The sequence below is a fragment of the Rattus norvegicus genome, chromosome 3 (assembly GCF_036323735.1).
Source record: "Rattus norvegicus strain BN/NHsdMcwi chromosome 3, GRCr8, whole genome shotgun sequence".
Taxonomy (NCBI): Eukaryota; Metazoa; Chordata; class Mammalia; order Rodentia; family Muridae; genus Rattus; species Rattus norvegicus.
In genome coordinates, this window is record NC_086021.1 from 36,431,231 (window position 1) to 36,446,259 (window position 15,029).

Genomic DNA, 15,029 nt, shown 5'->3' on the forward strand with positions numbered 1-15,029 from the left:
TGGGGCCACATTCTTTAGTATACAGTCTGTCCTTACTTTGCTCCAGAACTGGGAGGAGGGGAGTTTCAGTGTGTGCCCTTAAGAGCAGGGAGTGGTGTGTGTGTGTGTGTGTGTGTGTGTGTGTGTGTGTGTGTGTGTGTGTGTATGTAAGGCTGGGTACAGGTTCCATTTCCACGTACCTCTCACCTTTCTTTCCCAGAATCCTGTGTGTGTGATTCGAGGGAGAAGCCTGGGCTGGTGTTTACACTGTAGAGGAAAATGGGACTGGCTAACGACCCTAAGAAACGAGGGAGTCTGAAAAGGCACAAATCTTGGCTTTGCCAAGACCACTCTGCCCTACCATGGCATTGATTTTTGCTGTGTTATGGGCAGAGGCCTTGCAGCATCCAATCCCAGTCCCTGCCTTACCCTTGTGCAGTCAGACCACACCATCTGTGTCTGTCTCCAGAACTCTGAAGGCTTCTCAGAGCCCACACTGTCACAGACCTTACACTCATTCCTGGTTGCTAGGCCAGTGCCTTGGCTGCTCTGCCATTGACTGAAGGCCTTAGCGGACTCCACACTGCAGTGCTCTGAAGTTTCTGGGTGATGTCCCAGCTCTCCAAGTAGTGTCACAGCCCTGTCCCACTTGCTACACTGTCCATAGACCCGAATCTGTCCATAGGGCCCCACCTTGGCCTTAGCTCTTACCTTCTCATCCATCCTCCTCTTTTCCCGGTTTCTGACCAGGCAGGGGGACACTGCATCTCTGAAGATGTAGATACCTGGAATTGAGTGTGGGGGTCTGCATGGGCTCTCCTAGGGCAGTAGCCTATCCTGATTCCCTTGGGCTCCAACCCCAGCTTAAAACCCAAGGTGAAACTGGCTCATGTTGAATGAATGAAGTTGGAAAGTCTATGGAAAGTCTGGCCATCCTGGGAGCTGGAATCACGCCGGTTGGAAAACAGTGGAGATGAGGGTAGAACCCGTGTGGAATGTGAGTCTTAGATATGGGAAAGTCCTGAGGAGTGGCTTGCCAGACTCCGGGAGTACCCAGGAGAGACTGTTTTCTTATCTTACCTGTCTATACACTTCTGACCAGTGTGTCTTGGAGCAGCCATCTTTAGGGAGATGTGTAGCTGTGAGGCGAGGCAGATCCTGGAGTCCCACACAGAAAAGAGTTAAGTCGGGGTTGGGGATTTAGCTCAGTGGTAGAGCGCTTGCCTAGGAAGCACAAGGCCCTGGGTTCGGTCCCCAGCTCCGAAAAAAAAAGAACCAAAAAAAAAAAAAAGAAAAAGAAAAGAGTTAAGTCACAGACTGCTCACATGAGGCGGGCTTGCCTCTATGATGGGGGTGTGCCTGGCAATGGGACCCTCCTCTGTCAATAGGATGTCTGGGATTGGTAATCTCTAAACCCAGGACTGCCTGCCATGGGGAGCCGGGAAGGCAGATCCCTGGGCATTAACTTCAGTGAGTGACCTTCAACATCACTGTAGGGCTCCAGTTTACAGTCTGGCAGGATCACTTGAGGTGTGTGTGTGTGTGTGTGTGTGTGTGTGTGTGTGTGTGTGTGTGTGTGTTTGGGGGTGTCTGGAGGATTGTAGTGGGCACTGAAGGTGCCTGTGAGTCCCACATCCCTGCTTATGGCTGCCTTCAGGCCCTTCTTCTGCAATTCATATTCCCAAATGTAGACTCATCTTTTCAGCTAGTTGGCTCAGGCATTGGGTGCCTCTCAGACTGACCTGTAAATGGCCTTTCTTTAAGACAGCCCTACTATCTCTAGAGGGTTTTTTTTTAATCAAGGTATCCTCCTGGAAGTCTCTAGACCCTCAGCTTTCACAGACATAATCCCTTGGCCAAGAGCAGGGACTCTTTGCCGCTGTCCAGCACCCTGGTGCTGATGTAGCCGCTCGGCCTGGCCCCTTTGGCTATCTCTTAGCCTGCGGCTTCCTGGAGAACAGGCTTCAGTGCATCCTCTCCTTGCCTAGGTATATTCTGGCAGAATAATCTGAGGTATTACTCTAGCTGACATGGGTGACCCACAAGTGAGGGACCTCCAGCAGGGTCAATGTTTTAGCGTTGTTGACAAGCCCAGGATTAAAGATGACACGGGGCAGGATGAGTTGGGAAGAAGAGAGACAGGGCTGTGGAACCCAGACGCCAACCTCGCTGTCCCCATGCAGTTCTCCAAGGAGAAGTACATTCTCGACTCCTCGCCAGAGAAGCTGCACAAGGAGCTGGAGGAAGAGCTGAAGCTCAGCAGTACAGACCTCCGCAGCCATGCCTGGTATCATGGACGTATCCCTCGTGAGGTGAGCAGGCCCCAGGCAGGGATCTCAGCCCCGGACCCTTCCACCCATACCTTGGCCAATCCCACCCTGGGCTCCAGTCACCAGACAGTCTCTGTCCTGATCGTCGGCAAGGATGAGGCTTAGCTTTACCATCGACTGTGTGACCTTGAGAGAGTCACCTTGCCTCTCCAGACTCCAGCATCCTCATCTGTAGAATGGAGAGATAGCCCCTCAAGAGGCAGTTGTGTTCCAGGTAGTGGGACCCCGTCTCAAAGGGTGGGGCTGTTGCGAAGGTGAAATGAGCAAAGGCAGGCAGAGTGGGTTGTCTGTTGGTGGATGCAAGCAAGGGGTGGGGGAGTGTTGTTACTGTGTTTTATAGCTTAACCTCCTGTGGATTTGGTTAGAGAGTATCCGTTTTCAGGCCACTCGATTTTGACTAAATTTGGGTATCTGGCCTGAGGTGACTTTATGAGTCACAGACCTGGACTGATGGGTCACCTGACCCTTTTCCCCCTACACAGGGGATCCAGGATGTAGAGAAGTTAAGGTGGCAGCTTCTTTGGAGCGAGCATGCTGGCCCCAAAGGGCACAGAGTATCAATCGTTTCACAGAGGTGTAAGAATGGGGTGCTGCACAGAAATGCAGGTAGTCACCAGGAAGGGCACTGGATGGAGCCCTAAGGAGATGTGTTCTAGGCAGAGAGGGCATCTCAAAGGAGCAGACACCCAGAGCTGTGCAGGGGCCTGGATGGGTGCAGGAGAGAAGGCCTGGAACCCACTTTGCCTTGTTGGAACCCTGAGAGGGGCTGGGTCTGAGACCTAAGCCTCTGATCACAGAGCTTTCAGCATTTCCAGTCACTGTGTCTCTGTCTCCATTCCCAAGTGCCACCTTCTGCCATTCCTGGGGCCCTGTGTCCCTGACTCATGGCCTCAGCCGAGGTGTCACCCCAGACTCTGGTCCTAAGCACCAGATGTCTGATGGCTATGAACTGGATCCTCCATGCTCTAGATGGTGTCTCGGTGTCCCAGATTCCAAGTCACCCTATCCCCTGCCCCTCTCTTCTTTAGCGGCCGCACCTAACTTCTCTGTACCTTCTGTAGGTCTCCGAGACCCTGGTGCAGCGGAACGGCGACTTCCTCATCCGTGACTCTCTCACCAGTCTGGGGGACTATGTGCTCACGTGCCGCTGGCACAATCAGACCTTGCACTTCAAGATCAACAAGGTGGTGGTGGAGGCTGGCGAGAGCTACACCCACATCCGGTACCTCTTCGAGCAGGAGAGCTTCGACCACGTGCCCGCCCTTGTGCGCTATCATGTGGGCAGCCGTAAGGCCGTGTCCGAACAGAGTGGGGCCATCATCTACTGCCCCGTCAACCGCACCTTCCCACTGCGCTACCTCGAGGCCAGCTACGGCCTGAGCCAGGGCAGCAGCAAGGCTGCCAGCCCAGCCAGCCCCTCAGGCCCCAAGGGCAGCCACATGAAAAGACGCAGCGTTACCATGACTGATGGGCTCACCTCTGACAAGGTCACCCGCGGAGATGGCTGCCCCAACAGGTCAGCCAGGTCCCCACTGCCCTCTGGCTTGTTAATGGGATGTCCGACTGGCATGGAGGGGAGTCCCAGCCTCCCTGAGTTATGTGAGGCTCAGTGCAGAAGGGAGAGGTTGAGCTTCGGTGTGGAACACAGGTTTGCACTGGATGAGGGGCAGTAGTGAGAGGGACTGTTGACACAGAGAGTAGGGCCCATGGTCTGATTTACAGGGACCATAAGATAAGCTGAGTTCTGGCCTGTGTGTCTCTTCCGGTCATTTTCCAAGGCACAGGAGAGACATAGAGGTGCCCAAGCAACTTCAGCTCAACCAGGTATCCCCAAGTTGTGTCTCTGTGTGTTCCGAGCCTGGAAGAGGAGAATTCTGGGTAGAGATGGAGAGGGAGAGAGGGTTAATTGAGGGAGGGAGGTGACCGTAAGATAAGCAAGTGGAAGCAGATAGGGTTGTGCCCATTGAGGGTCAGGGTCTGCTGGGGGTGTGTGTGGGAGTCAGAACCTTCAGTGGATCAGCCAAGGCCAAGGCCAGCTGGGGAAGAGGACTGGGGGAGTCACTTAGCCCAGCTCCACCTTCTCCAGCTTTTGCATTCGTAATTTGAGAGATTGGACTTGACCATCATACCTTTTCAGCATCTGGAGTTTAGGGGGTGGGGAGTGGGGGTTCATACAGTGAGCCAAGTTCCCTGATCTCTGACCTCTGGGCTCATGGAATCCCTGCCCACAGCACCTCACTACCCCATCCTCGAGACTCCATCCGAAACTGCGCCCTCAGCATGGACCAGATCCCAGATCTACACTCTCCGCTGTCTCCTATCTCCGAGAGTCCCAGCTCCCCTGCCTATAGCACCGGTAAGCTAGCAGGGGACAATCTGTAATGTCTTTGTGGGGAACCCTTACCTGTCTGTCTTGCCTCTGTGCTGGGAGCAGTGTCCTCAGAAATGTACTAGAAAAGCCTGTGGTGGAGTCGCTGGTGTTGGCACACAAGCAGCGTCAGGTTGATAGCGTTCCCACAGGTGCCAGGCAATGGACACAAAATGGGTTCTCAGTGTGAACGGCAGGATAAGTCTGCTGGGGGTGCAGCATGTCATGGGATCAGGCCCTGAGGCTGTGATGTGCACCGTGCTTGGCCCCAGCAGACAAAGTTCCCACTACAGCTGCCTCACCAAGGACCCTGGTAACAAGTGCATCCCTAGTGAGCTTAGACCAGGCTAGCTCAGGCTAATGTGCTTTGCTGCTCTTTTTATTTTATTTTTTTAAGATTGATTGATTTATTTTATATATGAGTACACTGTAGCTGTCTCCAGACATACCAGAAGAGGGCGTCGGATCTCATTACAGATGGTTGTGAGCCACCATGTGGTTGCTGGGAATTGAACTCAGGACCTCTGGAAGAGCAGTCAGTGCTCTTAACTGCTGAGCCATCTCTCCAGCCCATCTTTTTTTTAATTACCTTTTAGAGCAGTTTAAGGTTTATAACAAAATTGAAATCACAGCGCCCTGTGCTTATAAATACAAATAAAGTAAAAATATGTCCCCAGTTTATTTCTCAAAACAAAGCAAAACAAACCCCAACTGTTAAGCAACATTTCTTGCCCCACAAGGCAGTAGGAGCATTGAGAGAGGTGGTCTCCTGGAAGTCTGGGCCTGCGGGGAGCATTCCGTGCCTCTAGAGTGTTACTGTGTGTCCTCAGGAGTCCTCCCTGAGGACCAGCCTTGCTGTCACATTCACTTGCTTTCAAACCAGCATGTCCACGTGAAGACTTTTGATTACCTATTGTGTTTTTGAGACAGAGACTCACTATGTAGCCTTGGCTGGCCTGGCACTCACTAAGTAGCCGCCTCTGCCTTCTGAGGGCTGGAATTAAACGTGTCCACCACCACACCCAGCTCATGGGCTGCTTTTTAAGTTTTTAATGGGACAGTCTCCAGCAGTGAGGTGTCTGTCAGAGCTAGGAGATGAAAGCTTTAGTCCCAGCCCTACCAAGTTGAGTGACCTGGGCAAGTCTTCTAAGCTCTGAGCCGTCATTTTCTCAGCTCAAGCCTGAGGACATGAAAGTCCTTACTGCCATAGAACGGGACATTTGGGGTATTGCTTGTTTGCTTTCGAGAGAAGGTCTCACTATGTAGCTCTGGCTGACCCAGAACTTGTTATGTAGATCAGGCTAGCCTCGAATCTACAGAGACCTGGTCATCCCAGCCTCCTGAGCGCTAGGGTTACAGGTATCCACCACTGCACGCTCTTGGCTGTTTGGCTTCTGAGATCTTTTACATTCCTTTACTTATTTGTGTGTAGGGTCTGGGGGGACAGGAATGGATCACCGCACCAGTCTAGGGGTCAAATGACAACTTCCCCGAGTTCCACAGTGTGGGTTCCAGGGATCTAACCAAGGTTGTTAGACTTGGTGGCAAATGCCTTTATCCAGTGAGCCATCTAGCACTTCCCTCCCCTCCTGCCTTTGGAGACAGGGTCTAAGTACCTCAAGCTGGCTTGTAGCTCTCACTAGTCTCCACCTCAAGGCTATCCTTCTACCTCAGACTCCCTGTGCTGTGATTGCAGACGTGGGCCACCATGTCAGGCTCTTCTCATTGATGGCTTTGCTGTTGACAATAACTCTCCAGCGTGTCACCAGCTCTGGGCACGCCCCACCCACCGAGTGTATCATTACTGCTAATTCACTTGGTGACAGCTTCACCAGGCGCAATAGGCTTCAGCAGGGCTTAGCTTCCCTGGACCGCTGCTGTGGCTTCCTATGTTGTAGCCTCTTGGGGCAGGGGCTCTGCTGGTCCAGGGAAATGCTGAGTACCACAGAGCATCTCCCTCCACATTCTGGGATGTGGGGACATCACCCTGTACATCGGATGCAGACTGTTCTTTGAGGAAACAGGGACAATTGATTTTTAAAATCATTTAAAATTACTTATTTATCATGTACATAGCATCCTGCCTGCATGTATGCCTGTGGGCCAAAAGAGGGCACCAGATCTCATTACTGATGGTCATGAGCCACCAAGCGGTTGCTGGGAATTGAACTCAGAACCTCAGGAAGAGCAGTCAGTGCTCTTCACCACTGAGGTATCTCTTCATCCTGGGAGGCTCCATTTTAAAGGGTAGTTGAGATAACGAGTCGTCTCTCTCTCTCCCCTCCATAGTAACCCGCGTCCATGCTGCTTCTGCTGCCCCCTGTACAGCACAGCCCGCCTCCCCAGTTGCCCGCCGCTCCAGTGAACCTCAGCTATGTCCTGGAGGTGCTCCAAAGCCTCCTGGGGAGTCAGACAGGGGCCCTCACGCAAGCCCGTCCCACACCCTCTGCAAGGCCTCGCCATCACCGTCACTCAGCAGCTACAGTGACCCAGACTCTGGCCACTATTGTCAGCTCCAGCCTCCTGTGCGCTGTAGCCGAGAGCCGACAGCAGGAGAGACCCCCCGGAAGGCTCGGAGCTCTGCAGAGAGGCAAAAGGAACTGTCAGAAAATGGAGTCCCTGAGGGGGAGTGGGGCAAGACCTTCACAGCCCCTGTAGCAGAAGCCACCTCATCTTTCAACCTGGCTACCTTCCAGTCCCAGCTGATCCCCAAGGAGAACCGGCCTCTGGAGGTGGGCCTGCTGCGCAAAGTCAAGGAGCTGCTGTCGGAGGTGGATGCCCGGACGCTGGCCCGGCATGTCACCAAGGTTGACTGCCTGGTACGTGTTAGGAATGCTTAGGGAGGGGACAATACCTTTAACATCTGGCTTTGAGGTCAGGAGTCAAGATGGTGACGGGCTGATTTCAAAATTCCCCAAGTACAATGACGCCAGCAGCCTGAGTTTTGACATCCCAGGTGTCTCAGGCCCCTTTTTCAGATTTATTTATTTTATGTATGTGAGTGCACTGTCGCTGTCTTCAGACAGACACACCAGAAGAGGGTATCAGATCCCATTACAGATGGTTCTGAGCCACCATGTGTTTGCTGGGAATTGAACCCAGGACCTCTGGAAGAGCAGTCAGTGTTCTTAACCACTGAGCCATCCTTCCAGCCCTCCATTTTCTTATTTTAGATTGTTTTGTTAGGGTCTCACTATGTAGCCTTGGCTGGGCTGGAACTAGCTGTGTAGATGAGGCTGGCTGCTATGTAGACCAGGCTGGCCTTGAACTCATAGAGAGCTTCCTGTCTCTGCCTCCCAAGTGCTGGGATTGAAGGCATGAGCCACCACCCCTTGCCAGTCTCCTCCTCCTTCTCATTTCATTTTTGATGTGCACTGGTGTTTCGCCAGCACGTATGCCAGGACTAGAGTTATAGGCAGTTGTGGACCACCATGTAGTTGCTGAGAATCAAACCTCAGTCCTTTTGGAAGAGCAGCCAGTGCTCCTAACCACTGAGCCATCTCTCCAGCCCAATTTTCTTCTTTGGAAAAGTGACATCCAAGGTATTTCTACAGCCTGCAGATGTTGGTTTAGAATGAGAGATGACGTTTTGGGGGTAACTTAAGGAACATCCTGGTTCTAGTCTATATAAAATGAACATCTGGTTGGGGGGGGCATCTTCTCCCTTGACCCCACATTTCCTAGTGGACAACAAGCAAAACATTCCCTGGCCTCAAAACTGTCCCCATGCCAGTGTGAGGCACTGACTCCGCTAAGAATCACAGCTCTTTGCATACCTCGGTTTCTCTGTAGTTTCATATGAACGCTGCCTGCTGAGAAGAGGGAGGAACTGGGTTGCAGGCTCAAGTGTATGAACTTGAGCAAGAGAGTCCGTTCCCTTCCTGGGCTTTGGGTTGGCAATCAGGATAATGACATCCTGGCTCTTAATCTTGAGTAGTTAACATCGCACACACCTATGGGCATCTGATCTTCCTACTCCCCATTTTACAGATGGGGAAACTGAGGCTCACTCAGAAAGGGGGAAATTGCTACGTGTTCACAGAGGAGCTGGGATTCAACCCCCACCCAACCCTACTCCACCCCACCCTCTGAACCCTATAGCCAGGCGACCCTCTTAGATGAAGCTCTGACTCCCAGATGGCTTGGACCAACCCTGACAGGAAATTAATCAGCCCTTTGGGCGTCTTTGCAGGTTGCTAGGATACTGGGCGTTACCAAGGAGATGCAGACCCTAATGGGAGTCCGCTGGGGCATGGAGCTGCTCACCCTCCCCCATGGCCGGCAGCTAAGACAAGACCTGCTGGAAAGGTAAGGTGCTCTGCGCTAGCCCACGGCTACCTCACGGGCTGTCCCAGGGTTTCTGACCACTCTTCCCACCCCACTAGCCAATCGCAGCCCTGTGGTCCTCGGCTCAAAGCCAGTCTGATTTCCCAAAGACTGCTGTTTATCGACCGGTTTCTCCTCTCGCATCCCCACGTCCGTCAACCTTGGCCTCGCCCACCAACCTTGGCCTCCGCCACCATTACTGTCCACAGTGTTCATTCTAAAACTCTGCCCTTCGGATTTCGCTGATCAATTACAAGCTTCTCCCCCTGGCATCCTGATCTTGCTCCTAACTTATATCGTTCAACCCGGCTCCCTTCGCCTTGCCTGTTACTTTGGCTGCGCCCTTTAGTCCCTGTGACCTACTCTGTTTTCCTTCTCCGCCTCGTCAGCCTTAACAGCAGCTGTGCAGGGGCCCCACCGTATGTCACGCCCCCTCTGATCCGACCTCTCTCACAGGTTCCACACCATGTCCATCATGCTGGCGGTGGATATCCTGGGCTGCACAGGCTCTGCGGAGGAGCGGGCGGCGCTGCTGCACAAGACCATCCAGCTGGCAGCTGAGCTGCGGGGGACGATGGGCAACATGTTCAGCTTCGCTGCTGTCATGGGCGCCCTGGAGATGGCCCAGGTACTGTGGGGTCCTCTGGACAACTGCTAGGCTATCTGCAAGAGGCCCGGGGCGCATTCCCTGGGGGAAGACGTTTACACGGAAAATAAAAGCGCTTCCGGAGTGTGTAGGCTTCCTCTGGGAAAGACCAGCTAGGAGAGCAGAGGTCTCCCAGGTGTTAAGTTCTGGTTCTTGCCCCCGGCCTCTGTTTACCCACCTGTAAGAGGAGCAAGAAACTCTGAGTTTAAAGAATATATAGTTTGGTGGGACGGAAGTATGAGAGCCCGCTCAGCCTTTAAGAGAGCATCCTGTTCTTGCCCAAGGATTCAGGGCCCATTCCCAGCCCCCCACACCAAGCAGCTTACAGCTGCCCATAACACCGACTCCCTCTTCTAGTCTCCATATGCACTAACATGCACATGATGCATGTACACACATACACAAAAATAAGTCAATCTTTTAAAATAAAGGATGTGATTTTTACATTGCAACTCAGTTAATAGAGTGAGTTTGCTGAGCATGGATTTGATCCTTAGCACCTCACAAACCGGGCAGGGTGGTGCATGCTTCCAGTCTCTGACCTTGGGAGGGAATACATGACACCCCACTTCCAAACAAACAGGACATACGATGGCTATCACTGGATGAACTTGCTGTATGCTGGGTACCAGGGTACCAGCATCGATTCCTCAAAGCAACCACACTAGGGAGATTGCTGTATTGTCCTGTGTTACAGAGCGGGCACCCGAGGCAGAGCAGTGACCGGGTGAGGTCACGCAGTCCAGAGCTGAGATTTAAGATTTGTAAAATGTGTCGCAGCGGCTTCAGTCGACAGTTAGCGCTGTTCCCATTTTGTGAGTGGCAGCCAGAAAAATAGTCATTGTCCCCACACCACAGCCTTCAGCAGGGTGACCTGTGGCCAGCTGCTCCTGGAGGCTCCTTCTCAAGCCAGTCTCTTATAGTCCTGCTCTCCCCAGATTTCAAGGCTGGAGCAGACGTGGATGACTCTGCGGCAACGACACACGGAGGGTGCCATTCTGTATGAGAAGAAACTCAAGCCTTTCCTCAAGAGCCTGAACGAGGGCAAAGGTACTGACGTCCGCTTCCCACTGGGACTTTTACATAGGTTTCAGCCTGTGGATTCCCAGAGACTCTTCTGGGGTGATGAGAATAATAGCTTGACTTTTTGTCCCATGAGGGGTAGCCATGTATGTCACAAGCAGGGTCGGGTCACCAGGGGAAGAAGGGATGGCCCCAGGTGACCTTGGTGGTCTTCCTGGGGCCTCAGGCATCTCTGTGGTTGTAGTGGGGTAGCAGGGTCCTCAGGTCTAAGAGCCTGCTGCCTCTCTCTCTACAGAAGGCCCGCCATTGAGCAACACCACCTTTCCACACGTGCTGCCCTTCATTACCCTGCTGGAGTGTGACTCCGCCCCCGCCGAGGGCCCTGAACCTTGGGGCAGCACAGAACATGGTGTGGAGGTTGTGCTAGCCCACCTGGAGGCTGCCCGCACTGTGGCACACCACGGGGGCCTCTACCACACCAACGCTGAAGTCAAGCTGCAGGGTGAGTAGCTGTCATGTCCAGAGGACCCTGCCGTCCCAAACCCAGTTTCCCTCCATCTGCCTCTACCTAAGCGTCTTCTGAAGCATCCACTGACGTCTTGCACCCCTCTGTCTCAACTCCTGGCTCCTTTATCCCATCGGTCTTGTCACTGGTAGGCAGTTGTTAGCGATGGCATCAGGTGAGGTGGGCTGAGAGACACTGACCACCTTTGTGCTTCAGCCACCTGCACCTCACTGTTCTCCCGGAAGTGAGCAGCTGTCTTTCCATAGTGCCCAGCATGCAGAAAGGTCGGCCTGGTCTTCAGGGAGCCTGGGTTGGGGAACAGAATTCTGGGAAATGAGCAGAGAAAGCGACTTCACATGATGGCCACTGTGTCAGGCATTATTCAAACCAGGAAAAATCTGGAGGGCTGGGGATGTGGCTTCGTTGGTAGGGTGCTTGGCCAGCAGGCAAAGCCCTGGACTTAATCCCCAGGACTGCATACACCGCATAAACTGGGAGTGTGAGCCTCTGCAGTCCCAGCACTCTGACAGAGTTAGCAAGAGTTCAGTATCATCCCCAGCTGTGTACTGGATTCAAGGCCAGCCAGAATGCAGCCGGTTCTCTGACTTCGAGGCCAGCCTGGTCTACATAGGAAGTTTCAAGTCAGCCAGGGCTATATAGGGAGACTGTCTCAAAAGAAAAAAATATAATAATGGAAAAAAATTCAGAAAATTATTCACTTGCCCAGAGATATATGGTTTGAATAGCTTGGTATTATCTTTTTCATCTTTTTTTTTCCTCAGAAAGAAGAGAATTATATGCACTTTAGAATAGTCTTTCTTTAAGAAAAAGGGAAATTTACGGAGAAATATAAGAAAGACCTTCTGTGATCTCGCCTGAGATTTACAGGAGTATTTTACGTTTTAAGGGCTGAGGGGGTAGGAGAGCAATGAGCCCCTGCCTAGACACACAAAGCTGGGTGTCTCATGTCGGCACCACAAGCACAAGCACAGATTACTGTCTTGTTCCTTAAAAAAATCCTAGGTTGCAGATAGATGAAGAAAGACTAGTGCTGCCTGCAAGGTCTTGTTCCTCAGAACATTGTGTTGGGTCCCTGTGGGGTTAGGGAAAGATCTCTGTGAGCGGGCCCTGTAGGATGTGGAGAGATTCCTAAGCTCGTCTGTCTTCCCACCCTGCAGGGTTCCAGGCCCGACCGGAGCTCCTGGAAGTGTTCAGCACAGAGTTCCAGATGCGTCTCCTCTGGGGCAGCCAGGGTGCCAACAGCAGCCAGGCCTGGCGCTATGAGAAGTTTGACAAAGTCCTCACTGCCTTGTCCCACAAGCTGGAACCTGCCATCCGCTCTAGTGAACTGTGACCCCGGAGATCTTGCCTCTCTGCAGCTGCTGACAGCATCGGGGGCAGAGGGGCTCAGGACATTTCCTCCAGAGCACCACAGGGACACTGTGACCAGCCCAAGAATGTTCTGGGTTCAAATCCAGGATCTCTCTTGCACTTCCAGGGTCTTGAATGGACTCTGAGCTCCACTCTTCCACCACACGTGCACCAAGTCTCCCTTCCAAAGGGACAGGAACCTCTTCTCCTCCCGCCGGCTTTCGGCTTTCGCTGGCTCCCATTTTGCCGAGGTTCCCTGTTTTTGAGCCATGGGAGGCTCCCCACCCCTCTTCCTTCCTCCCGGCATCTATGCCTAGAGGTGCCACGGCCTCTATCTTACTGTAAATAAGCCTGGTGTACATGTATGTACAGAAGCCATGATCTCTTTCATATAATAAACTTTAATGACTCTTTCCTCTGTCCCGTGAGGCCTGGATAGTAGAAAGAAGCACTTTCCTCAGGTGAGTGGTCCAAGACATCAGCAAATACCTGGTTAGTACCAAAGACTTTCCAGATGATACGGGGAACCAGTTTTAGAGCAGACAGGTGCCCCTCCCTTACTGCCATGAGCTCAGGGGAGACTGTCAGTCCAAGACAGCGCAAGTAGGGCCCACACCTTAGTCTTCTCTGAGCCCAGGGTCCGTCCAGAAAAATCATAGTTCCCCACCCCCACCCCATCCACAGGCAAGAAATCCAGAGTTTGGGATAAAAAGGCTTTTAAAAGTCTAGAGTCCTAGAGAGATGGCTCAGTGGCTAAGAGTACTGGCTGCTCGTGCAGAGGACTCAGGGTCAATCCAAGCACTCATATGGTGGTTCATAATCTGTATCTCCAGTGCCAAGGGATCGTATGGCTTCTTCTGACCTCCTTGGGTACTGGGCGCACATGTGTTGTGCGGGCAAAAGAGCCACACAAATAAAATTTAAATCTTTAAACTGGGCATGGTGACTCACCTTTAATCCCATCCCTTTGGACTCAGAGGCAGGCAAATCTTTGACTTTGAGGCCAGCCAAATATGCTTAGTGAGACCCCCCCCTTACACACTTCAAAAAAAATCTTTAAATAATGAAACCTAGGGTCCCAGTTCCCCTTACAAATGGACACCTGGTGGGACAACTGGTGGGTCAAGGGACTTTTTCTGAGCTATAATAACAGAACAAGCAAGCAGATGGGGGAAGAGACATTGATTGGTGATGACCACAGGCTTGGCCCCCAGGCCTCAGGAGTCTGTTTATTGAATTAGAGACATAGAGGTCCTTTACCTCTGAGCTCTTTGACTGCGTGAGGCTGGGAACATGTGACTAGGGATATTAGATCTTTGACAGTACCTGGAGGTGGGTTTAGTTCAATGGCTCAGTGATTGGGAAACTTGGATAAGAAGCTTAATTTCTTGGGTTCCAAATTCAATAAAACCTGGACAATAAGGGAATCCCTCTCCATGGATTTATATTAGTGTTTTTTAGTGTATATTAGCTGGTAAGAAAGAGCAATACTCATATACTATATATTAATTTAAATTTCTCTTTTTAAGCTCAGGGAAACTTTTATTAGGGTTTAAAAGAACCCCCCCCCAGGGCAGGCAAGCTGTAAGGAAGATGGAGAAACAGAAAAAGCCATGTCTCTTGAGTGAGTTGGCACAGGTGCCAGCCACATAGAGGGCTTTAGAGAGTGAAACCCAAAGTGTTAGAGAGGTGTGCTTAGGGAAAAGAAAGGCACTAAACAGTGGTGCACACCTTTAATCCCAGCACTCAGAGGTAGAACCAGGCAGACTCTGCGTTTGAAGCCAGCCTGCTACAGAGTGGGTTCCTGGACAGACAACTAGGACTACACGGGGTAACCCAGTCTTGAAAAGAGAGATGAAGGAAAAATTACACCTTTCCGAGCTACTTAGACTTGTGAAGCTGCATCACTTTTTTGATTTGCTTACTTATCCCTTTAGGGTGTGTGTGGACTCATGTGTAGAGGTTTGAGGACAATTTGCAGGATTGGTTCTTGGTTTCTGCCAGGCTGTCTCTGGGCATTGATCTAGGGTCTTTAGGCTTGGTAGCAAGTATCTTGCAGGCTCTATTTTCTGAGCCAAAACACTTTATGTGACCACATCTCATATCCCTGGGTATATAGCAGGTCTTGTTACAGGACATGTAGGGCCCCTGCCTGACACTAGCAGAGACATTCTCAAATGTATTATAGCTCAAAAAGTGCTGTTGTGAGAACTCTTTTGTCACATTTTTTAAAAAAGCTTGGAAAAAATCTCTCAGGAAGTGTAAGGTTCCGCACAAGTTTTTGTTATTTATTGTTGTCTCATGCTCTTAACAATCTTTACCCGTGACCATGGCAACGCGGGACTGGGCGGTTTGCTGGCTCCCCCAGGAGGCCTATTTGCGCTACTGCTGCCGGACAACCGGTCGGGTTTTAGAGCCCCGAAGAAAGGTGAGCCGGGAGTTGTAGGCAATGGGCGTGGCTGTCGAGGAGCGGTGCACACC

General features: G+C 51.9%; 1 protein-coding gene across 7 annotated transcripts in view; it reads left to right on the forward strand.

Moving 5' to 3' along the window:
- The window catches only part of Sh2d3c (SH2 domain containing 3C), a 35,887-nt gene extending 22,926 nt beyond the window's left edge, over positions 1 to 12,961 (forward strand). For all 7 annotated transcript variants that reach the window (XM_039105377.2, NM_001108579.1, XM_008761759.4 and 4 more), the window contains 9 exons: positions 2,163 to 2,291; positions 3,371 to 3,825; positions 4,541 to 4,665; positions 6,967 to 7,496; positions 8,870 to 8,985; positions 9,460 to 9,631; positions 10,588 to 10,699; positions 10,968 to 11,174; positions 12,356 to 12,961. In XM_039105377.2, coding sequence (XP_038961305.1) covers positions 2,163 to 2,291; positions 3,371 to 3,825; positions 4,541 to 4,665; positions 6,967 to 7,496; positions 8,870 to 8,985; positions 9,460 to 9,631; positions 10,588 to 10,699; positions 10,968 to 11,174; positions 12,356 to 12,531 — 2,022 coding nt within the window. In that variant the 3' untranslated portion in view covers positions 12,532 to 12,961. The remainder of the gene's footprint in view (positions 1 to 2,162; positions 2,292 to 3,370; positions 3,826 to 4,540; positions 4,666 to 6,966; positions 7,497 to 8,869; positions 8,986 to 9,459; positions 9,632 to 10,587; positions 10,700 to 10,967; positions 11,175 to 12,355) is intronic.
- Positions 12,962 to 15,029: the final 2,068 nt, after the last annotated feature.